Raw genomic sequence first — 24,139 nt, 5'->3', positions numbered from 1 at the left:
TTTGTGGACCAAGGATTGAACCTCAGCCCTTGGCAGTGAAAGCATGGAATCCTAAGCACTGGACCACCATGAAATTTCCATCATTTTGGTTTTGGCTTTTTAACAGTGTACTGCATTTTCTTTGTTTTTTAATTAAGCATTTTTTCTGAGATAATTGTAGATTTATGAGTTGCTTTAAAAAAAAATGGGGCTTCCCTGGTGTCTCAGATGGTTAAGAATCTTTTTTTTTTTTTTCATGGTAACGACTGCTTTATTGGTGGCAGCTAGTACGAGTCAATAAATATTGATCCCCAAAGAACTCAGGTATGTATCAGATTACTGGTCCACAGAGAGCTGAATGGAATTGAACCAACTGATTGCTGGGAGGATAAACTGAAGTCAATCCTGCTTCTTGGGAAATGAAGCCACAGCCAGTTCATACATGGCATATGCCGTTCCACCAACCGTAAGAATCACGGTGGCTCTATACAGGAGGGCATCAGCTATCCCACCCTTCAGAGGCACTGGAATTCCATTATCCTCCTGAAACAGCTTTTGTTTCTCTGGAACCTTATTTTCAAACTGCCTGCGTGAAGCAGTACTTATGGTCCTCTTAGCAATCTGACGGAGAGCCAGAAGATTCCGTAGCATCTTGGCTCAGTTACTGCCCACCAACCGCGACAACTGACCACCAGCGACGAGAATGCCACACGCCGGAACCGGAACTACCTTGATGGTTAAGAATCTGCCTGCAATGCGGTAGACCTGGGTCTGATCCCTGGGTTGGGAAGATCCCTTGAAGAAGGGAACGGCAAACCCACTCCAGTATTCTTGCCTGGAGGATTTCATGGACAGAGGAGCTTGGCCAGCTACAGTCCATGGGGTCACAAAGAGTCAGACACAACTGAGCAACTTTCACTTAAAAAATAATATTGAGAGATTTCATTTACTTTTTACCCAGTTCCCTCCAAAGGTACTACCTTGCAAAGCAATACCACAACCAGAATATCAACATTGTTACTGTCAAGATACAGAACACTTCCATGCTACAGCAATTTCTAATGTGATCCTTTTATAGCCACACCCATTTCTGTCCTACATCTACCCTTTCCTTAGTCTCTGGCAACCACTAGTATCTATCCATGTCTATAATTTTGTCATTTCTAGAATGTTACAGAGATATATCATATCTATTATATTGTGACTGGCTTTTTATAGCTCTCTGGAGGTTAATTCAGGTGATTCATGAATCAATAACTCATTCTTTATTATTGCCGAGCAGTATTCCACGGTAAAATGGAACACAGTTTAATGGTTCACCCATTAAAGGACGTTTGCATTGTTTCCAGTTTGGGGTTATTATGAAAAAAGCTGTTATAAACATTCATATGTAAGTTTCTTTGTGAACAGTCTGCGTTTCTCTGGGATAAAGGCCTAGGAGCTCAGTTGTTGGATTATATGATATTCCAATCCTAAAAGCTATTTCAAATCCTAAAAGATGACACTGCACTCAATATGCCAGAAAATCTGGAAAACTCAGCAATGGCCACAACACTGGAAAAGGCCAGTATTCATTCCAATCCCAAAGAAAGGCAATGCCAAAGAATGTTCAAACTACTGCACAATTGCATTCATCTCACATGCTAGCAAAGTAATGCTCAAAAATTCTCCAAGCCAGGCTTCAATAGTACATGAACCAAAAACTTCTAGATGCTCAAGCTGGATTTAGAAAAGTCAGAGGAACCAGAGATCAAATAGCCAACATCTGTTGGATCATTGAAAAAGCAAGAAAATTCCAGAAAAACATCTACTTCTGCTTTATTGATTACGCCAAAGACTTTGACTATGTTCAGCTCAGTTGCTCACTCATGTCTGACCTTTTGTGACCCAATGAAATGAACCATGCCAGGCTTCCCTGTCCATTACCAACTCCTGGAGCTTGCTCAAACTCATGTCCATTGAGTCAGTGGTGCCATCCAACCATCTCATCCTCTGTTGTCTCCTTCTCCTCCTGCCTTCAATCTTTCCCAGCATCAGGGTCTTTTCCAATGAGTCAGTTTTTCACATCAGGTGGCCAAAGTATTAGAGCTTCAGCTTCAGCATCAAGTCCTTCCAATGAATATTCAGGACTGATTTCCTTCAGGATGGACTGGTTGGATCTCCTTGCTGTCCAAGGGACTTTCAAGAGTCTTCTCTGACACCACAGTTCAAAAGCATCAATTCTTTGGCGCCGAGCTTTCTTTGTGGTCCAACTCTCATATCTATACCTGACTACTGGAAAAACCATAGCTTTGACTAGATGGACTTTTGCTGACAAAGTAATGTCTCTGCTTTTTAATATGCTGTCTAGGTTGGTCATAGCTTTTCTTCCAAGGAGCAAGTGCCTTTTAATTTCATGGCTGCAGTCACCATCTGCAGTGATTTTGGAGTCCAAGAAAATTAAGAAAATTAAACTGTTTCCATTGTTTCCCCATCTATTTGCCATGAAGAATGGGACCAGTTGCCATGATCTTAGTTTTTTGAACGTTGAGTTTTAACCCAGATTTCACTCTGGTCTTTCACTTTCATCAAGGGGCTCTTCAGTTCCTCTTCACTTTCTGCCATAAGGGTGTTGTCATCTGCTTTTCTGAGCTTATTTATATTTCTCCTGGAATCTTGATTCCAGCTTGTGCTTCATCCAGCCCGGCATTTTGCATGATGTACTCTGCATATAAGTTAAATAAGCAGGGTGACAATATACAGCCTTGACATATTCTTTTCCCAATTTGGAACCAGTCTGTTGTTCCATGTCCAGTTCTAATTGTTGCTTCTTGACCTGCATACAGATTTCCCAGGAGGCAGGTAAGGTGGTCTGATATTCCCATCTCTTGAAGAATTTTCCACAGTTTGTTGTTATCTACAATCAAAAGCTTTGGTGTAATCAATACAGCAGAAGTAGATTTTTATTGGAATTCTTTTGCTTTTTTGATGATCCAACAGTTGTTGGCAATTTGATCTCTAGTTCCTTTGCCTTTTCTAAATCCAACTTGAACATCTGCAAGTTCTCGGTTCACATACTGTTGAAGCCTGGATTGGAGAATTTTGAGCATTACTTTGCTAGCATGTGAGATGAGTGTAATTGTGCAGTAGTTTGAACATTTTCTAGCATTGCACTTCTTTGGGATTGGAATGAAAACTGACCTTTTCAGTCCTGTGGCCACTGCTGAGTTTTCCAAATTTGCTGGCATAGTGAATGCACCACTTTCATAGCATCATCTTTTAAGATTTGAAACAGCTCATCTGGAATTCCATCACCTCCACTAGCTTTGTTCATAGTAATGCTTCCTAAGGCCCACGTGACTTCAAATTCCAGCATGTCTGGCTCTAGGTGACTGATCACACCATTGTTTGACTGTGTAGGTCACAAACCATCGTTTGACTATGTACATAACAACAAACTGGAAAATTCCTCAAGAGAGGGAAATACCAGACCATCTTACCTGCCTGCTGAGAAATCTGTATGCAGGTCAAGAAGCAACAGTTAGAACTGGACACGGAACAACAGATTGGTTCCAAATCGGGAAAGGAGTACGTCAAGTTTGTGTATTGCCACCCTGCTTATTGAACTTATATGCACCATGCAAAATGCCAGGCTGGATGAAGCACAAGCTGGAATCAAGATTCCAGGAGAAATATAAATAAGCTCAGAAAAGCAGATGACAACACCCTTATGGCAGAAAGTGAAGAGGAACTGAAGAGCCTCTTGATGAAAGTGATAGACCAGAGTGAAAAAGCTGGTTTAAAACTCAACATTCAAAAAGTAAGACCATGGCAACTGGTCCCATCACTTCACGGCAAATAGATGGGGAGACAACGGAAACAGTGAGAGACTATTTTGGGGGGTTCTAAAATCACTGCAGATGATGACTGCAGCCATGAAATTAAAAGGCACTTGCTCCTTGGAAGAAAAGCTATGACCAACCTAGACAGCATATTAAAAAGCAGAGACATTACTTTGTCAGCAAAAGTCCATCTAGTCAAAGCTATGGTTTTTCCAGTAGTCAGGTATAGATATGAGAGTTGGACCACAAAGAAAGCTCGGCGCCAAAGAATTGATGCTTTTGAACTGTGGTGTCAGAGAAGACTCTTGAAAGTCCCTTGGACAGCAAGGAGATCCAACCAGTCCATCCTGAAGGAAATCAGTCCTGAATATTCATTGGAAGGACTTGATGCTGAAGCTGAAGCTCTAATACTTTGGCCACCTGATGTGAAAAACTGACTCATTGGAAAAGACCCTGATGCTGGGAAAGATTGAAGGCAGGAGGAGAAGGAGACGACAGAGGATGAGATGGTTGGATGGCATCACTGACTCAATGGACATGAGTTTGAGCAAGCTCCAGGAGTTGGTGATGGACAGGGAAGCCTGGCGTGCTGCAGTCCACTGGGTTGCAAAGAGCTGGACACGACTGAGCGATTGAACTTAACGGATGATAGTTCCATGTTTAAGAAACTCCAAAACTCTTTTCCAGATTAGTATACTGTTTTGTTTAACAGTTCCACCAGCAATGTATAAACAAAGGATCTACCTTCTCCACATCCTTGTCAATATTTAGTATCATCACTATTTTTTATTTAGTCACTCAAATAGTTGTGTAAGAATACCTCATTATGGCTAAATTGTAGTCCTCTAATGATTAACTGTGTTGAATATCTTTTCATGTGCTTATTTGTCATCTGCATATCATTTCTGACCAAATATTAGTTCATGTCTTTCACCCATTTTCTAATTGGATTGTTAAGTTTGCTTTTTTTCACTGTTGAATTTTGAGATTTCTTCATACATTCTAGATACCAGGTCTATTTTGGATATGTGAGGTGCAAATTTTTCTTCAATTCTGTAACTTGTCTTGTCATCCTCGTAGAAAGATCTTTTGTAAACATTTTAAAAATTGAAGTCCAGTCTATCAGTTCTTCTTTTTATGTATCATGCTTCTGCTCTCAAGTCTAAGAACCTTGCCTAATTTTGGGTAACAAAGGCTTTCTCTTATATTATTTTCTAAGTTTTAATTTTACATTTGAGTTATTTAACTAGAGTTAATTTCTGTTTTGAGGTTTATTTAGAGGTTTTTTTTTTTTGCCCATGAATGTCCAAATTGCTCCAACATAATTTGTTTAAAAGGCTATCTTTCTTCCATTGAGTTGATTTTCCACCTTTGTCAAAAATCATTTGGGCATGTTTGTGTGGTTCTCCTCCTGTGTTCTATATTCTGTTCCACTGATCTATGTATCTGTCCCTCTGACAATATCACACTGTCTTGATTATTGTAGCTATACAATAAGTCTTAAAATGGGATAGAGTGATTCTTCACACTTTATTCTACTTTTCTGAGATTGTGTTAGCTATTCTAGCTCCTTTGCCTTTCCATTTAAATTTTAAAATAATCTTATCTATACCTATAAAATATCTTGCTGAGACAGTAAGGACATCTTTATAATGTTGGGTCTCCCAATCCATGGTGATGGTATGTCTCTCCTCCTTTCTCAATAGCATTGTGTTGTTTTCAGTGTACAGTCCTGTATATATTTTGTTAGATTTATACTTATTTCATTTTGAGTGATTATAAATGGTATTATATTTTTAATTTCAATTTCCATGTGTTCAGTGCTAGTATACAGAAATGCAACCTTAAAAACAAAAAGAAAAAAGAAAGAAAGAAATGCAACCTTGCTGAACTCACTTATTAATTCTAGGCTTTTTTTTTTTTTTTTTGGTCAATTCCCTTATATTTTCTTTGGAAATTATCTTGTCATAAGCAAATAGGGACAGTTTGTTACTTCCTTTATAATCTGCTTTTTATCCCCTTTTCTACTTCATTTTACTAGCTAAAACTTCTAACACTGTTAAATAAAGTGGTGAGTGAGCATCCTTGCCTTGTTCCTGATCTAGGGGAAAATGTTCAATCTTTCACCATAAAGTGTCATAGTAACTGTATTTTTTTAGTTAGCTGTTGTTTTCTATAACTTAAAGTCCCTCTCTATTTTTATCTTTCTGAGAATTTTTGTCATGACATGCTGCTGAATTTTGCCAAATGCTTTTTCTGCATCAATTGAACTGATAAATGAATTTTCTTCTTCAGACTGTTAATATAGTAGATTATGTTGATTTTTCAAATTTTAATGTTGTTTTCTGATGTAATATTTAAGTGTGTTTAATCAATCTTACTTTAAGTACTATGCTTGTTTGTGGTCCACAAATTTTAACATATTTGTTGTCATTCAATTTCAAGTATTTCATAATATCCTTTATGGTTTCCTTTACTACATGAATTGGATTTTTAAGTTGTCTTTTTGTTATTAATTTCTATATTCACTGCAGTATAAAGATGGTCTGATACCAATCTTTTGAAACTTACTGAAACTTCCTTTGTGGTCTTTTTTGGAAAGATTTTCCTTGTGTTCAGAAGGCATATGTATTCTTTTCTGGGTGCACAGTTCTACATATGTATCATACATATGTGCATGAGTATGTGCTAAGTCACTTCAATCGTGTCTGATTCTTTGCAACCCCATGGACTGTAGCCTGCCAGGCTCCTCTGTCCATGGGATTCTCCAGGCAAGAATACTGGAGACAGTTGCCTAGCCCTCCTCCAGGGGATCTTCCCAACCCAGGGATCAAACCTGTATCTTGTCTCCTGCTTTGGCAGACAGGTTCTTTACCACCTAGAGCCACCTGGGAGGCCCATCATACGTATATATGCTTTAATTTATTAATTTCCTTTTCATATATTCAATGTTTGTCAATCAGTTTCTGAGAGGGATATGTTAAAATCTCCAACCACAATTAATCTATCCATTTCCCTCACAGTTCTACAGGTGGTAGCTTTTTATGTTTTGAAACTATGTTTGGTTTTCTTGAAGTTATGTTTTTAATGCATCTATGCTTAGAATCGTTGTATCTTCCACTCTGTTCTTCTTTCCTAGCCTATAATATGCTTATCAGCTATGGTATTTTTGCCTTTAAGTCTGTTTCACCAAATACTCCAGCTTTCTTTTTTTTTTTAGCTATTTATTTTTAAATTGAAGGGTAATTGCTTTACGGAATTGTATTGGTTTCTCCAAACATCAACAAGAATCAGCCATAGGCATTCCAACTTTCTTTTGATTTAGAATTACATGGTATATCTTTCAATTCTTTCACTTAAAAATATTTTTAAGTATTCATCTATTATATTTTTATTTCAATGATTATATATTTATTTAATATTTTACCTAGTTCTTTATAATTTCTTATTACTACATCATGTTAATAATACATTTACTATTTTGAATACATTGTTTAAAATTTATCTGATCCAATACTTCTGTTTTGAACATTATACACAGTTCAGTTTTCTGTATTTCTTTCACAGTGATTTTTTCTTAGGTGTCTAGCTATCTTGGTTAATGATCCCGTGGTCTCCTGGTATTAGTCTTTCTGTTAATATCTGCTGTACAGGGACTGAAGGCCAAGTCTCAGTATCTCTCCTAGAGAATTTAAAGAGAGAGGATGGAATAATTTCCGGGGTAGAAAGCCTTAGATACCAGGTTCCTTTAACTGCCACTTTATTAGGCCACTCCTTAAGTTAGGGATTTACCGATAAACTGCTGAAAAGAAACTCCAGTGTAGGAGGTAGTCTCCTTGGTTTATGATTCCTCGGTCCTGGATTGGGGGTGGTGGGGGTGCATGGGTGGAGAGAAGTGGATGTTGAGAGCTGTTAGGCCCTGCATTCTTCAGTTCTTCAGCCGGCAGCGCTTACACACTATCCTCTTGTTATCCCAGTGGTACAAGGAATCTGGGCTATTATTTAATGCAAGAAAAGGAAAAATATACCTTCAAAACTTTTAACCCAGGACTTCCTTGGCTGTCCAGTGCTTAAGACTCTGTTTCCACTTCACAGGGCATAGGTTCAGTTCCTGGTAGAAGAAATTTCACATGCCTTGTGTCATGGTCGAAAAAATAGTTCTTTTATGGCACGGTAAGATGTGCTGGGTCTCCATTGTAGCACTTGGACTTTCAGTGGTGGCACACGGGCTCTGTAGTTGCAGCGCAAGGGCTTGCTAGCCCTGTGGCATGTGGGATGTTAGTTCCCTGACCAGGGATCAAACCTGGGTCCCCTGCATTGAAATGTGGACTCTTAACCACTGAAGCACCAGAGAAGTCCCTAAAATGGTTATTTCTTTTTTAAAAAAGTTTTAACCCATCTTCTCACTGCTCTCTGGCCCTCCCCCATGGCTCTAGCTATTAATTAGTACTAGTGAGCACAAGTGTGCAGACACACACACTGGGAGATTAATGCTTTCATTCACCCCAGAGATTACTCATGATGTTATGCCTCTCTCTTGCTTCTCTTATTTTTCCATGGGCTGATTTTGGACAGGATGCCAGCAGGCTATGCTATTCAGAATCTTGACGGGTAACTTGAGTTTTTAAGAAGTCATGCTGGCTGCTGCGTAGAAAATGGAGGTAGAGGATTAGGCCTGGCAAAAGGCAGACAAATGAGAAGGTTATTGAAGTTCAGTATAATGATGAACTTGGGCTAACTGCAATGCTAACAATAAAGACAGAAGAAGTAGTTGGATTCAAGAGTTCTGGAGGTACAAGTGAAAAGTTGTACTGATGAATTGAATTCGGGATGAAGAATAAAGAATAGCTACTAAATGTCTGACACAGAAAACTGAATGTATGAATGGAGCCACTTTTAGAATGACTGACAGAAGAGCAAAACTGGGAGTTCTCAAGGTTAGACATTTAGCAGTCTTTCTGGAATCAACAGCAAAACCTCCAAGTGGGGCAAGTTCCCAGGCAGGGTCTTCTGCTACTCTCTGCACCCTCAGAATCAGGTCCCATTTGTCTCTGTCCCACATCCTGATAGTGCATGTCATCAGATGGGCTTCCTGACTGCATCAGTGTCTCATTTCAGAGTCCCTATCACTGTTACAGAGAGGATGTGTATATATGACCTTCAATCTTTCTGATCACAGGTATCAAGCACTCTAGCTCCTCTCGTTTCCAATTTTCCCTTTGTGGCTTTTTCCTTAAGTTAAATTGATTTCTCCTATCACCATCCCAGTTTCCTTTAGTCTGCCCCAGGTATGTGACCCCTGGAGTGTAAATGCTGAGCAAATGCCTACAAGATACAGACAGCTGTACTTTATTCATTTCATTGGCAGTAGCTCTCTACTTCTATCCTGTTTTGAGGCTATTCCAGTGTTTCTGGGTCCTAGCCTTACAAGAATACCCTTTTGGGAATACCCTTCTGCTCAAGTACCAGTGAATACCCTTTTGCTCAGGCAAAGTTGGATTTTGTTGCTTGCCATCAACGAACTCTAATAACTAACAGGTCATGAGTGCAGTTTGTCCCCAACAGACTGCTTCCACAACAGTAACAAATGGGTTAGTGTTTCTGCTCCACCCACTCTCCTCCTCCACTCCCCTAATTTAGCAGTCCTTTGTTTCCTCAGAGCCTTCCCTGCTAGGCCTGTTTCATTTGCAATTAAGCCTTCCCACACACTCACAACTGAACCAAATTGATGTCTAGGGCTTCCTTCAGTTCAGTTGTTCACTAGTGTCGGATTCTTTGCAACCCCATGGACCACAGCACGCCAGGCCTCCCTTTTCATCACCAACTCCCGGAGTCTACTCAAACTCATCTCCATTGAGTCAGTGATGCCATCCAACCATCTCATCCTCTGTTGTCTCCTTGTCCTCCCGCCTTCAATCTTTCCCAGCATCAGGGTCTTTTCAAATGAGGCAGCTCTTCGCATCAGGTGACCAAAGTATTGGAGTTTCAGCTTCAACATCAGTCCTTCCAATGAACACTCAGGACTGATCTCCTTTAGGATGAACTGGTTGGATCTCCTTGCAGTCCAAGGGGCTCTGAAGAATCTTTTCCAACACCACAGTTCAAAAGCATCAATTCTTCAGTGCTCAGCTTTCTTTATAGTCCAACTCTCACATCCATACATGACTACTGGAAAAACCATGGCCTTGACAAGACAGACCTTTATTGGTAAAGTAATGTCTCTGCTTTTTAATATGCTGTCTAGGTTGGTCATAACCTTCCTCCCAAGGAGTAAGTGTCTTTTAATTTCATGGCTGCAGTAACCATGTGAAGTGATTTTGGAGCCTCCAAAAATAAAGTCAGCCACTGTTCCCACTGTTTGCCCATCTATTTGCTATGAAGTGATGGGACCAGATTCTATGATCTTAGTTTTCTGAATGTTGAGCTTTAAGCCAACTTTTTCACTCTCCTCTTTCATTTTCATCAAGAGACTCTTTAGTTCTTCTTCACATTCTGCCATAAGGGTGGTGTCATCTGCATATCTGAGGTTATTGATATTTCTCCTGGCAATCTTGATTCCAGCTTGTGCTTCCTCCAGCCCAGCGTTTCTCATGATGTACTCTGCATATAAGTTAAATAAGCAGGGTGACAATATACAGCCTTGACATACTCCTTTTCCTATTTGGAACCAGTCTGTTGTTCCACGTCCAGTTCTAACTGTTGTTTCCTGACCTGCATATAGGTTTCTCAAGAGGCAGGTCAGGTGGTATTCCCATCTCTTTCAGAATTTTCCACAGTTTATTGTGATCCACACAGTCATGACCCAGATAACCACGATGGTGTGATCACTCATCTAGAGCCAGACATCCTGGAATGTGAAGTCAAGTGGGCCTTAGGAAGTATCACTACGAACAAAGCTAGTGGAAGTGATGGAATGCCTGCTGAGCTATTTCAAATCCTAAAAGATGACGCAGTGAAATTGCCGCACTCAATATGCCAGCAAATTTGGAACACTCAGCAGTGGCCACAGGACTGGAAAAGGTCAGTTTTCATTCCAGTCCCAAAGAAAGGCAATGCCAAAGAATGTTCAAGCTACTGCACAAAATTATACTCATCTCATGCTCTAGCAAAGTAATGCTCAAAATTCTCCAAGTTAGGCTTCAACAAGCTAGGCTTCTCAGTGAACTGAGAACTTCCAGATGTTCAAGTTAGATTTAGAAAAGGTAGAGGAACCAGAGATCAAATTGCCAACATCCATTGAATCATAGAAAAAGCAAGAGAATTCCAGAAAAAAATCTACTTCTACATTGACTATGCTAAAGCCTTTGACCATGTGGATCACAACAAACTGTGGAAAACTTTTAAAGAGATGAATACCAGAACACCTTACCTGCCTCCTGAGAAATCTGCATGCAGGTCAGGAATAACAGAACCAGACATGTAACAACTGGTTCCAAGTTGCAAAAGAAGTTTTCAAGGCTGTATATTGTCACCTTGCTTATTTAACTTATATGCAGAGTACATCATGAGAAATGCTGCGTTGGACGAAGCACAAGCTGGAATCAAGATTGCCAGGAGAAATATAAATAACCTCAGATAGGCAGATGACACCACCCTTATGGCAGACAGTGAAGTGGAACTAAAGAGCCTCTTGATGAAAGTGAAAGAAGAGACTGAAAAAGCTGGCTTAAAATTCAACATTCAGAACACTAAGATCATAGCATTTGGTCCCATCACTTCATGGCGAATAGATGGGGAAACAATGGAAATATTGACAGACTTTATTTTCTTGGGCTCCAAAATCACTGCTGATGGTGCCTGCAGCCATGAAATTAAAAGATGCTTGCTCCTTGGAAGAAGCTATGACCAACCTAGATAGCATATTAAAAAGCAGAGACATTAGTTTGCCAGCAAAGGTCCATCTAGTCAAAGCTATGGTTTTTCCAGTAATCATGTATGGATGTGAGAGTTGGACCTTAAAGAAAGCTGAGTGCCGAAGAATTGATGCTTTTGAACTGGGGTGTTGGAAAAGACTCTTGAGAGTCCCTTGACTGCAAGGAGATCAAACCAGTCAATCCTAAAGGAATTTAGTCCTAAATATTCATTGGAAATATTGATGCCGAAACTCCAATACTTCGGCCAGCTGATGTGAAGAACTGCCTCATTGGAAAAGACCCAGATTCTGGGAAAGATTGAAGGCAGGAGAAGGGGATGACAGAGGATAAGATGGTTTGATGGCATCACCGACTCAATGAACATGAGTTTGAGCAAGCTCTGGGAGTTGGTGATAGGGAAGCCTGGAGTGCTGCAGTCCATTTGGTCACAGACTCAGACACTACTGAGCAACTGAACTGAACTGAACATGACTAATAGATAAGGAATGCATTTATTTCCATTGCCCAGAACTTTACTCATCAGGTCTGTAAACTCAATTCAGGCTCAGATTTGAACTGATCCCTCTCAACAAAGCTAGAATTGTTATCTAAAGATAACGAGTGTGACATCCTGCTTCTCCACCCAAATTTGAGACCTAAGAAAGATGATTCAGGTGTCTCCCAGGCCTCAGGTTGAATGTTAGTTTCCACAGATGATGCTGTGAAAGTGCTGCACTCAATATGCCAGCAAATTTGGAAAACGCAGCAGTGGCCACAGGACTGGAAAAGGTCAGTTTTCATTCCAATCCCAAAGAAAGGAAATGCCAAAGAATGCACAAACTACTGCACAATAGCACTCATCTCATACGCTAGTAAAGTAATGCTCAAAATTCTCCAAGCCAAACTTCAGCAATACATGAACCGTGAACGTCCAGATGTTCAAGCTGGTTTTAGAAAAGGCAGAGGAACCAGAGATCAAATTGCCAACATCCGCTGGATCATGGAGAAAGCAAGAGTTCCAGAAAAACATCTATTTCTGCTTTATTTACTATGCCAAAGCCTTTGACTGTGTGGATCACAATAAACTGTGGAAAATTCTGAGATGGGAATACCAGACCTGACCTGCCTCTTGAAGAATCTGTACGCAGGTCAGGAAGCACAGTTAGAACTGGACATGGAACAACAGACTGGTTCCTAGTAGGAAAAGGAGTATGTCAGGCTATATATTGTCACCCTGCTTATTTAACTTATATGCAGAGTACATCATGAGAAACGCTGGGCTGGGGGAAGCACTAGCTGGAATCAAGATTGCTGGGAGAAATATCAATAACCTCAGATATGCAGATGACACCACCCTTATGGCAGAAAGTGAAGAGGAACTAAAAAGCCTCTTGATGAAAGTGAAAGAGGAGAGTGAAAAAGTTGGCTTGAAGCTCAACATTCAGAAAACTAAGATCATGGCATCTGGTCCCATCATTTCATGGGAAATAGATGGGGAAACAGTGTCAGACTTAATCACTGCAGATGGTGACTGCAGCCATGAAATTAAGACGCTTACTCCTTGGAAGGAAAGTTATGACCAATCTAGATAGCATATTAAAAAGCAGGGGACATTCCTTTGCCAACAAAGGTCCGTCTAGTCAAGGCTATGGTTTTTCCAATGGTCATGTATGGATGTGAGAGTTGGCCTGTGAAGAAAGCTGAGTGCTGAATTGATGCTTTTGAATTGTGGTGTTGGAGACTTGAGACTCCCTTGGACTGCAAGGGGATCCAACCAGTCCATTCTAAAGATCAGGCCTGGGTGTTCATTGGAAGGACTGATGCTAAAGCTGAAACTCCAATACTTTGGCCACCTCATGCGAAGAGTTGACTCATTGGAAAAGACCCTGATGCTGGGAGGGATTGGGGGCAGGAAGAGAAGGGGACGACAGAGGACGAGATGGCTGAATGGCATCATCATGGCTGAATGGTAAACTCCAGGAGTTGGTGATGGACGGGGAGGCCTGGAGTGCTGCAATTCAAGGGGTTGCAAAGAGTCGGACAAAACTAAGCGACTGAACTGAACTGAGAAATGATCCTATGTTTGACTTCAGGTACGCCTGATGTCCCAAAATGTATTTGATAGCACCTTTATCACATGACTCGAGGCAAAGTCTCCCAAGTCTTACATATAGGTAGAGATTTTTCCTATTTTTGTGTAGCCATAAACTATAGACATAAATTCTGACAATTATCCACATAAGCAAATATCTTTCTTAAGGACACATGCTTACCACTACCTTGACATAGACATGTGCACTTCATAGACCACATATAATTCTTGATGACCATGTATAATTCTGTTTTTTTATCACTATTGTTTCATCATTTCCAAATTCCATCAGGAATTCCAATTTTTCTCTGCAATACCTGTCACTAACTCTTTTCAAAATGTCTCAACAGTGGGCACATAGCCTCATAGCTCAGTTGGTAAACAATCCACCTGCAATGCAGGAGACCCCAGTTCAATTTCTGGGTTGAGAAGATCCACTGGAGCAGAGACAGGCTACCCACTCCAGTATTCTTGGACTTCCCTCATGGCTCAGCTAGTAAGGAATCCACCTCTAATGCAGGAGAACTGGGTTAGATCCCTGGGTTGGGAAGATCCCCTGGAGAAGGGAAAGGCTACCGACTCCAGTATTCTGGCTTGGAGAATTCCATGGACTGTATAGTCCATGGGGTCACAGTAAGACACGACTGAGCGACTTCCACTTTCACTTTTTTAACAGTAGCCTATAACCTTGAGTTAGGACTCTCCAAAGTAACAGAACTAGTAGGAGACATGTATAAAGTAATGGCTCATGTGATTATGGAGACTGAGAAATCCTATGATCTGTTGTCTGCAAGTTGTAGACCCAGGAAAATCGGTAGTATAGTTTGAAGGCCTGAGAACCAGGAGTAGCCAGGGCAGACAAGTTGGCACAGTTACACACAAACTTTGACTGCTGTTCTAACATGAATTCCAATGCAGGCCCCAGAGTGCTCATCCAGTCACCAGGAAACCCTGTCTCAAATGTGAAAAGTAAGGTAGGGGTCTTGACTCAGCACACTCATGTCTGCCTTGGACCTGTTAGCTTTCTAGGAAAGACAGGTTTCTAGGAAAGAATCCATTTTCTTCAGGTGATGCTGGGCAAAAGACCATCTTCCATAGTATGATTTTGTGATGATTTTCACAGATTCACTCTAGAGAGACAATGCTATAATGTGAGCGGTTTTCCATTCAAAATATAGTGTATTTCCCTCTCTCAGCTTCAGTTTTATCATATTGATCTCAACAGTAGTTTTCAAAAATCCCATTAGAGTTTCAGGAGGTATTCCAGAACTATCAGAGGCTAACACTGGATCAATTTCTACTCCCCAGCACTCTTTATCTAACAGTTCAGTCATGATGAGTGCCCACTTGGCAGATCTCCAAATGCTAGATAATAGTGAACTTTAGATTAAAGCCCCCCAAATGTAATACAGGAGTTCAGTGAGTTCCCCCACATTTTATTCTCAAAGTACCATCCCTGCTAACTCGAAGTGGCCATCAAGCTTGAGATTATGGTTTCTCTTTTTAATACCAAGTCTTTGCTAGGATGAAGACTCTTCAGAAGAGTCCTTTTAGTTCCTTTAACAATTACTCTTTTACCCTGCTTTATACTACTAGTAAAGTAACCAAATGGGAATAGCTTTGCTTTGTTTTCTCAAGTATTTCATTATAAATAAAATGGTTAATTTATCTAAATGTGATGATGTGAAAGCATTCTGTCAGCTATAAAACTAGCTAGACTTAAGGATTGCTTAATTTAGTATTTTTAGTTACAAGGGCCTATTAACATATCTTGTTAATTTCAGAAAATCCTATCATGTCTGAGCTGTAAAGAACCTGGAGTTCACTTAGTCCAGATGAGAAAAATGAGGCCTAGAGCTTAAACAATATCCGTTTACCCAGCTTAGCAAGTTTTTTCCTGGAAAGGAAGAAAAAAGGGAAAAGGCAAAAATCAGAATAGACCATTGAAACTGCAGTAAGACTCACCTTCAAACAACTAAACTACAATCAATGAATGATTATTTAAATACCAGGAAGTTTCAGTCCTTTTGACTTATTCTACTCATTTTCAAAAAGCCAAAGAGAACTTTTAAAAGATGGCCTTATAGAGAAATCATTACATATACTACTTAAATGTTTACTTGTACTTACCTCTCCAATTTAAAATTTAAATGCTTTAAGATTCTCCAAAGCCAACTATAAAAAGTAAAGGTTTAAAAAATTTTTCCTTTGTTCTTAGAGGTAAAAATGTGCATCAGAATTTCAAAAGAATATTTTTGTTCAATATAAAAACTTCCATGAAATAAATCCCAAGTGCTGTATTTGAGGTTTTTTCAGTACAATTTATTCTTCTTACATTTTAATTTACATTTATTAAATACCTTAGAAATATTACAGTCAAAGTAACAGACTTCCAGACAGAGACCATTAACTAAGAAGGACAGTCTCACTAAGTCAACTTCCCTAGTTAGTTTGCTGGCCTCCTCACTATTCACATGCTCTCTGGAGAAGGGCTTCCCTGGTGGCTCAGAGGTTAAAGTGTCTGACTCCAATGTGGGAGACCTGGGTTCGATCCCTGGGTCGGGAAGATCCCCTGGAGAAGGAAATGGTAACCCACTCCAGTATTCTTGCCTGGAGAATCCCATGGACGGAGAAGCCTGGTAGGCTACAGTCCACGGGGTCGCAAAGAGTCGGACACGACTGAGCGACGGAATGGAATGGAATGGAACTGTCTTCAAGATGTGGTTGAAGCTTGAATCTACATCTGGCATCAGGCCAAATCTGTAAATCCATGAATACAGGCCATCAACTGCATTTAGGGTACAGCCTGCAGAAGGCTCTTTCTTGACAGTCAATGATGATGAATGTGGAAAGACTGGATATTCTCTTGGGAGAAGAAAATATACCCCACCTTAAGTGACACCTACAGTTTCCTAACAGAAAAAACAATTAGGAAAGAGAAAAGATCAATGATAAGAATAAGGAAAATACTCTGAGAATAGAGTAAGTACAATATATACATAATGGAGTAAATAGGCTGCTCCTGAGTCCATACTCTTACTTTTATTTTAAAAAGTCTGATAAAAATTTACTCAATTACATTTTATACAGTAATATTTAGTGAGCTTTGTCCAAAAAGGCTATGTTTTAAGTTTGCTTGTAAAAATAATGAAAGCTTTATCAGTCTCTGGTCAATAAGAAAGGAAGAAAACCTTGCTAGAAATAATAATAAATAATTTCACACAAAAGGCCAGGTGACATAAGAATAGTATATTAATGAATATATTTTCTTTGTATTTACAATAAATCCATTTGTTAATACTGTGATAGAAAAAATAATCAGTCCACATTATACAGTAGAAACAGGCTTTGAGGCTGATCATACCTGTCACAATAAAAACATACAAGGATTTCTTCCACAGCTAAAGTACTTTTCAACATGACAGTCCTGGGTGAAGGTAAAACTGACAGAGTACTTCATGTCCTAGAATCAAGGAATCGAGGGTATTACCATTAAGCAAGCAGCAAAAAGCTGTTTGGTTTTTCCAGGACTATTTAAATATAGTAGTTACCATATGAGAAATTAATTTTACTTTGAGATATAAAAAGTAAAAACCCTCAACAGGGAAACTGCATTAATCAAAAGCAGCCCCAAACAATAAAGCCATCAGAAGAGAAATGAAACAAGGCATTCTTATGTATCATGCATAAAAAAGATAATTACATAATACATATTTAATGACCAGACTAATAAATAAATGTGATAAATTTTACAGTCATTGGAACAAATAAACTATGTTCAACCACTTAAGTGTTATACTGCCACTGCTTCTGTTTCAAAATATTAAGTAATATAATTAATCTAACATTTAAAAACTGCATACTTTGAATGTTTGCTTTTTTGATCCCCTTTTGAGATAGTAAAGGAGAACTGTGTAATAAAATATTATCTGAACATAAATTATCAACACCAATATGATACAATTATCATGTAACTGGAATTTTGTATATGCACAGTGTAAATATTTTGAAAACTAGAAAAAAGATGAAAACAGACTGGTCAGAATTTTAAATTTCAGACTAATCCATGATAATCTAGAACAGAAGATAAAAATAAAGTTCACCAAATAGACATAACTTGATATCTTTTCCAAATTCAGTAGTCCACTGAAGATGCAACTTCTAAACAAGTCTATTATCTCAAAGGTAAAAAGAGGAAGAAAATGTAAATCTCTTTTGAGCTTTAGTTTTCAAGTTTATGCTCTCAAAAAAGGCTTGACATTAGTCAAAGTAGCAATACTATATCTTTGCTTTTGAACTTTGTATTTGCTTTTCCTATTTTAGCTATAGTACTGAACAGAGAGAAAAATATTAAATTATCGAGTCAAGAGTAACTATTTACGGCAAGCTCATGAAATACATTAAACTGAATTAATCAGCTGGGTCAAGAATTTCCTACTATCCTGCTATGTTTAATACCTATAGTCTTGGAATAGTAATTTAGGAGATGTCTATCATAACTACTGACAGCATTTTTCATGGTATACCAATTTCCACTTTTACTTTCTTCTCTCCTTTGCCACTTAAATGCATTATTTTAACCATCTGATAAGAAATTTTATTTTACAAACTCCTGTTCCAATTACTGAAGAGGTGATTGTAACATATAAACCCGCCAGTCCTGAGATGATGATGATGATGGGAAAATTAAAACCCAGAGGATTATTCACTCAAATTTCTGCTTTAGTTTTTTCTGGAAGATGGCTGGCAGAATAGAAAGAAGAGCCAAAATCATTAGAACAAATACTGAGTTCCAGGAAACAGCTTCCCCTGCTGTTGTAAGCTGGTATAGTGTTGTTCCTGCCTTAATTGCTACAAAGGACGGAGGTGCAACACCTAAAATAAAAAGTAAAAACATACATTAAAAAAACAATCAATTCTTGTTAAAAATTAAAATTCTGTGTATAAAATTTCTTGTAAGAATACAGTGACTTACATTTTTTAAACTTTTAATTTAAAGCCTCTCAAGTTTATTTCCATATAAAGAATTCAATTTTTCACAATCACCTCTTAAGGATATTGAATTAAAAAAACCTAAGGAAAGTTTCCATAAAATAATTTTACAAAATTTATCAACAGCTTTAAAAAAAGAATGTGCTATGATCCGCCAATTTCAACTTTAGGAAATACTAATGTATATAAGCAAAGATCTGGCCTCAAGGATGTTCATCTAAGAATTATAATTTTAAAATCTGGGAAAAAACCTCCATCGTTGAAAATAAGATTAGTAAATTTTCATTCACTCTTGACAGAGTACATTTAAAATAAAAATGAGTGGTAGGAGATATTCAGAAATAGAAAGATACTCAAAATATATGAGTAAAAAGGGCACTTTATACAAAAAAATGGCAAAATAACCATATTTTATTAAAAATCAGAACTGGAAAAATTACTTCAGCCAAAGCTGAAGTTAATTTTATCTCTAGGTATTTCATCTGTAAAATAAAGAGACAGTACAAAAACTCTCTCTTCTGATCCCATAAATGTAATATTGTTTTACAAAATCCAAAAGTACCTCCAGTAAGATATTTTTTCCACTTTTATGGAAAACCTGCTAAGACTTTCAGCTTTGTCTATGAATTCTTCTAAAAGTAGCAATAAAAAATTAAGTATTAACTTAAAGGTTTAATGTAATACACACTCAACACTGAGGAATCTGTTCATTTTGTTGATATCTAAACAATTCAACTTAAATTTAAAAGAAACGCAGAATACTCTTAGTAAAAGAACTACCAGAATGCACAAAATATATAAATGAATCTTTACATCCACTGATTAATTTCAAAATTAAGCGTTAGCTCCTCAAAAGCAAGAATCTTTTTGTTGATCCTTATTTCCCCTATACTTTTGGTAATGCCCATAATGAGTACTATGTCAATAAAAAGAAGATAGGATCAATTTTTTTTATTGAAAATTAAAGTTCATTATTTAAGTACCTGATTAGAAGACAAAGGAGAAAGCACTCAAAAGAGGCACTTTCATTTTTTTTCTCTCCACTGAGGGAGAGAATGGAGTTAAGAAGTCCTGCATAATTCTGTATGACTAAAAGAATATCCAGCAGACAGTGCTCTTATTTTTAAAAAGTAACAAAAAATATTTAAATCAACACAGTCCAACAAACATTTCTGCACATCAATTTACAGAGACCAGGCTCTATGACCACCAGTTATATAAACCTACCCCAGTTAGATACAGCTAGCAGACATGTACACAATGAATGCTGTAACGTGCATGAATTCATAGACAAAGATAAAAGTCTTAGCAGGTTCTCCATAAAAGTGGGGAAAAAATCTTAGTGGGGTACTTTTGGATTTTATAAAATAATGTTACATTTATGGGATCAGAAGAATGAGAGGCCTTGGCCTTACCTAGAAAAGTGCCAATAAAGAAAACTTTCAAGGGCACATTTATCACAGGAGAGGTAATATTAATAAACCAATTAGGCAGAAATGGTGTTATTCTCAAAAATATAATGTAGTTAATGAGATGTTCTCTGTGACGTTCAACCTGTAACAAGAAAGAAACAAATTAGGATGAAGGCAAAGCCAATCCTGAAAATAAATTGCTTATTATAAAATACCTTATTTCAAATTCTTATCCCTGACAGCTCAGCATTTACCCAACAGAAATTATCAAAAAGCGAGTTTGAAAATGACAATGAACTACTCATCAAATGTTCATTATCAGAGCTAAATAACATTAGATGAAAGTTTTTATGATTGTGCTTACAGCATGTTACACTATTAAATATGGTTTTACATCAGCCTAGATAATATGGCTCAACAACATTTTAAACCTAAAAAGGCAAAATTAAATTTATAACTATATATAATATATCCAATGGTCAACTTTTTAATGCCTTTAACTTCCTATAAAGGAAGGGCTAGTACAGTACATCAGTAAACCTAGCCTCCACTTTTTAAAAAAATTCAGATAATCTTTGTTATTACAATTTACTTCACATGAGTGAATTCATTCATCATTGATAAATGAGATTAAATAAGCAAACATTCAGCTGATTAAATAAAAGCACTGAATGCAGTTTACACTTCCTGCTGCTGCTAAGTCGCTTCAGTCGTGTCCAACTCTGTGCAACCCCAGAGACGGCAGCCCACCAGGCTCCCGTCCCTGGGATTCTCCAGGCAAGAACACTGGAGTGGGTTGCCATTCCCTTCTCCAATGCATGAAAGTGAAAAGTGAAAGTGAAGTCGCTCAGTCATGTCCGACTCTTAGCGACCCTATGGACTGCAGCCTTCCAGGCTCCTCCGTCCCTGAGATTTTCCAGGTGAGAGTACTGGAATGGGGTGCCACTGCCTTCTCCATTATACTTCCCAGATCTTGCTATATAAATAATGATTTTGATTTTGGGCAAAATGCTTCCGTTCCGTTCCGTCGCTCAGTCGTGTCCGACTCTATGCGACCCCGTGGACTGTGGCCAACCAGGCTTCTCCATCCACGGGATTCTCCAGGCAAGAATACTGGAGTGGGTTACCGTTTCCTTCTCCAGGGGATCTTCCCGACCCAGGGATCGAACCCAGGTCTCCCGCATTGGGGGCAGACGCTTTAACCTCTGAGCCACCAGGGAGGCTTAATTTCTCTTCATTTCCTAACCTATAAAACAAAGGGGTAAATATCTAAAATTTCTCTGATTTAATAATCTGTTTCTTCTGCTTTTTTCTTAAAAACACTATGTTAGACTTTCCTGTGTAGCAGTGTTTATATCAATATTGATCAGTGGCAGTTTTGCAGAGATCCTAACAGAAAATAACAGTTCTTCCCACTGATGAAATGCATTAAAGCAGTTGGCTTATACAAGCTTTTCAGAGACCCACTGACAGCATCCTGCATCAACACAAGTGAGGTGTTTAAACACATGGATGCCTTTACATTGACACTTTGATTTTTCTGCTCTGACTAAACTTACTAGGAATAAAGAATTTACTGTTATAGACACAAAAACTTCATATTTGAAATTATTAACATTCATTTGCCTACTGCTTAATTTTATTTTGGCCAAAAGATTATTTTTATCAAAGCCCTGAGTCTGAGTTCATTTATGTAGATATTATACACTGACCTCCCAAGTAGCCAAAGAATTACATTAAATAATTTAAAAATACATGTTTACCTGCTGTGACCATTTTACTGCTTTCTCTGTTAGGTATTTATATACAACTGGCCTCCCAACTAAATAGGAGAGCATATAGCAGAACGAGGCACCAAGTCCAGAACACTAGAAAATAACAAAAACTCATAAGCATTTTGTACTTTTCCATCTTACTCACATGGATATATTCATCTAAGGCAAAACTCAACTAGTTTCTTTCTTTTGGGGAACAGGGAGGTTACTTTGCATAACACCTCTTATGCAGAGAGCAAGAACCCATCTAATCCAGATCTTTCTCTCACCAAATTATAACTAAAATGAGACCAACTAAAACAAACTAGAACTTGTGATTAGAGACTATATCCAAATAGTTCACGTTAGCCATTAGCCTATGAATAATACCTCAAGAGCCAATATTTTTTCAATTGCTATGCTTGAAAACACCACCCCCAGCTCTGGGACTTAATTCCTTGTGCCCACCAGCAACATTCCTGGACTGTTTGAATTATAAAACAGTATTGGAAGCAAAGGCAAGAGCAGAGCCTATAAATGCATTTAAGTCTGTGATATCCCTGTTCTAGAAAAGAGACAAACTATAACATCTCCTTATGGAGGGACTTTACAAATATTATTTTAACATTAAACACCTCTTAAAACTAATTAAGTTTATGCTTCCATAGAATGCCATCATCATTCCAATCATTCTATTTAAAGTTATTTTTTTCTAGCCTCCCAATTTTAAATACTTACCAAACAAACAAGAAATAAGGCTAGTGGAAAGGGATAAAGAAACCCTGAGAGTATACTGAGAAATATAGAGCCCGGAATAGCAAACGTTTGCAAGCTGTTAACTTCTAAGTTAAGGATTAAAACATAATTAAATGGATTTTTCAACCACAAATCCAACAATCCAGAAAAAAAGTATCAATGCAGAAGTTATACATTAATAATATTATATCCATATTTCAGTATTAAAAAATACACAATTACTCAGTTGTAATACCTGTAACTTGAAGCTTACAATTTACTAACATTATCAGAAATCAATGCTAATTAGAGTGCATTACTAAGAGAAAACCAAGGCAAATGCTGAATGTGTACCAGACAGAAAAGAACTAGGCACTTTAGGGGAACAGGGACACAGAAAAAAAGAAAAAGAGAACAGAAAAGGTCTTCAGTAACCTTGTAAATAATATACTTCTCTAATACATTGGATTTTTACTCTCAAATACTTTTAGGAAACATGGTTTCTATAGACACAGGTACATAGAAGATTTACTATGCCTAATTCAATGTGTGGACATTTACCTCAACTTACCACTCATTAAAAAAAGGACAAGGGTTACAAAAGATAGTAAAGTCACAAACAAATCTTATTTTTAAATAAGATCTTTTTTCTACTTCTCTGGTTCCTAGTTTGGGCCCGGACCTCTGCATCAACCATAACATGATTTAGTTACAAGTCAGAAAGAGTGAATTCCTTCAACATCTCTGTACTCTAAAATTTTTATCTTCACTCAACCTGTTTGTTCCCTCCAGTTTGCACTTTACTCTTGCTTTTGTTTCAATCTCCTTCTTCCTGGGTTCTTTATTTTTAACTTCTTGCTCTTTGACAGATTCCTCCTGCATAAAACCACTCAGATGCCTATAAACTAAAGAAAACCTGGGCTTTTTCCTTGAGCAAGGTATCCTATCCAGCTATTGCCTCTCTCATCTTCACTGCCTTAGATTCTCTCCATGTCCCTTGCCACCTGGCTTACCCATCTGCCATTCTACTGAAACCTCCTTCTGGCTGAAAGTAATGACTTTTTCTCAGTAAGAAATTTTTAGTAATCCCTGCATAAGATTAGATATCCTTTAATGTGAAACTCACCTCCAGTCAACTGTATTTTTCAATATTACAGATCATTCCTTCTCTAGCTTTTTTCTTTTCCTCACCCTCAAATCTGAAGATTGTTAGCTAATCTCTTACTTTTGATAAATCAGTTATTTCCACATATATGGACGCACACATGGCCTCAAGTATATGATCATATCTATCTATAATGTTGAATTCTCTTACCACTATCAAATTTCCCAGCTGTCTATTGGACGCCTCCACTAAAAAGTTTAAAAATTACACTTATTTATTTCAGGGCTCTTTAGAATCTTTTAATGGAAAGTCTCAAACACATACAAAAGATAAGAAACTGTACTATGATGCCCTATATACCCACACACAGTTTTAACAATTAACATACAACCAATC

At 38.0% G+C, this 24,139-nt stretch overlaps 1 protein-coding gene and 1 pseudogene across 1 annotated transcript in view; both read right to left on the bottom strand.

The window, feature by feature from the left end:
• Positions 1-226: 226 nt before the first annotated feature.
• LOC148775588 (cytochrome c oxidase subunit 7A2, mitochondrial pseudogene) lies at positions 227-705 on the bottom strand (annotated as a pseudogene).
• A 15,340-nt stretch (positions 706-16,045) lies between these two features.
• TMEM41B (transmembrane protein 41B) overlaps positions 16,046-24,139 on the bottom strand; it is a 28,422-nt gene continuing 20,328 nt past the window's right edge. The window contains exons 4-7 of the mRNA XM_055423403.2: positions 22,642-22,735; positions 21,913-22,017; positions 20,153-20,291; positions 16,046-18,620 (exon numbers count right to left, since the gene is read on the bottom strand). Coding sequence (XP_055279378.1) covers positions 18,451-18,620; positions 20,153-20,291; positions 21,913-22,017; positions 22,642-22,735 — 508 coding nt within the window. The 3' untranslated portion in view covers positions 16,046-18,450. The remainder of the gene's footprint in view (positions 18,621-20,152; positions 20,292-21,912; positions 22,018-22,641; positions 22,736-24,139) is intronic.

The sequence above is a fragment of the Moschus berezovskii genome, chromosome 14 (genome assembly GCF_049115385.1).
Source record: "Moschus berezovskii isolate FMDL1 chromosome 14, NW_MosBer_1.0, whole genome shotgun sequence".
NCBI classification, from domain to species: Eukaryota; Metazoa; Chordata; class Mammalia; order Artiodactyla; family Moschidae; genus Moschus; species Moschus berezovskii.
This window is presented reverse-complemented; position numbering and strand designations above follow the sequence as displayed.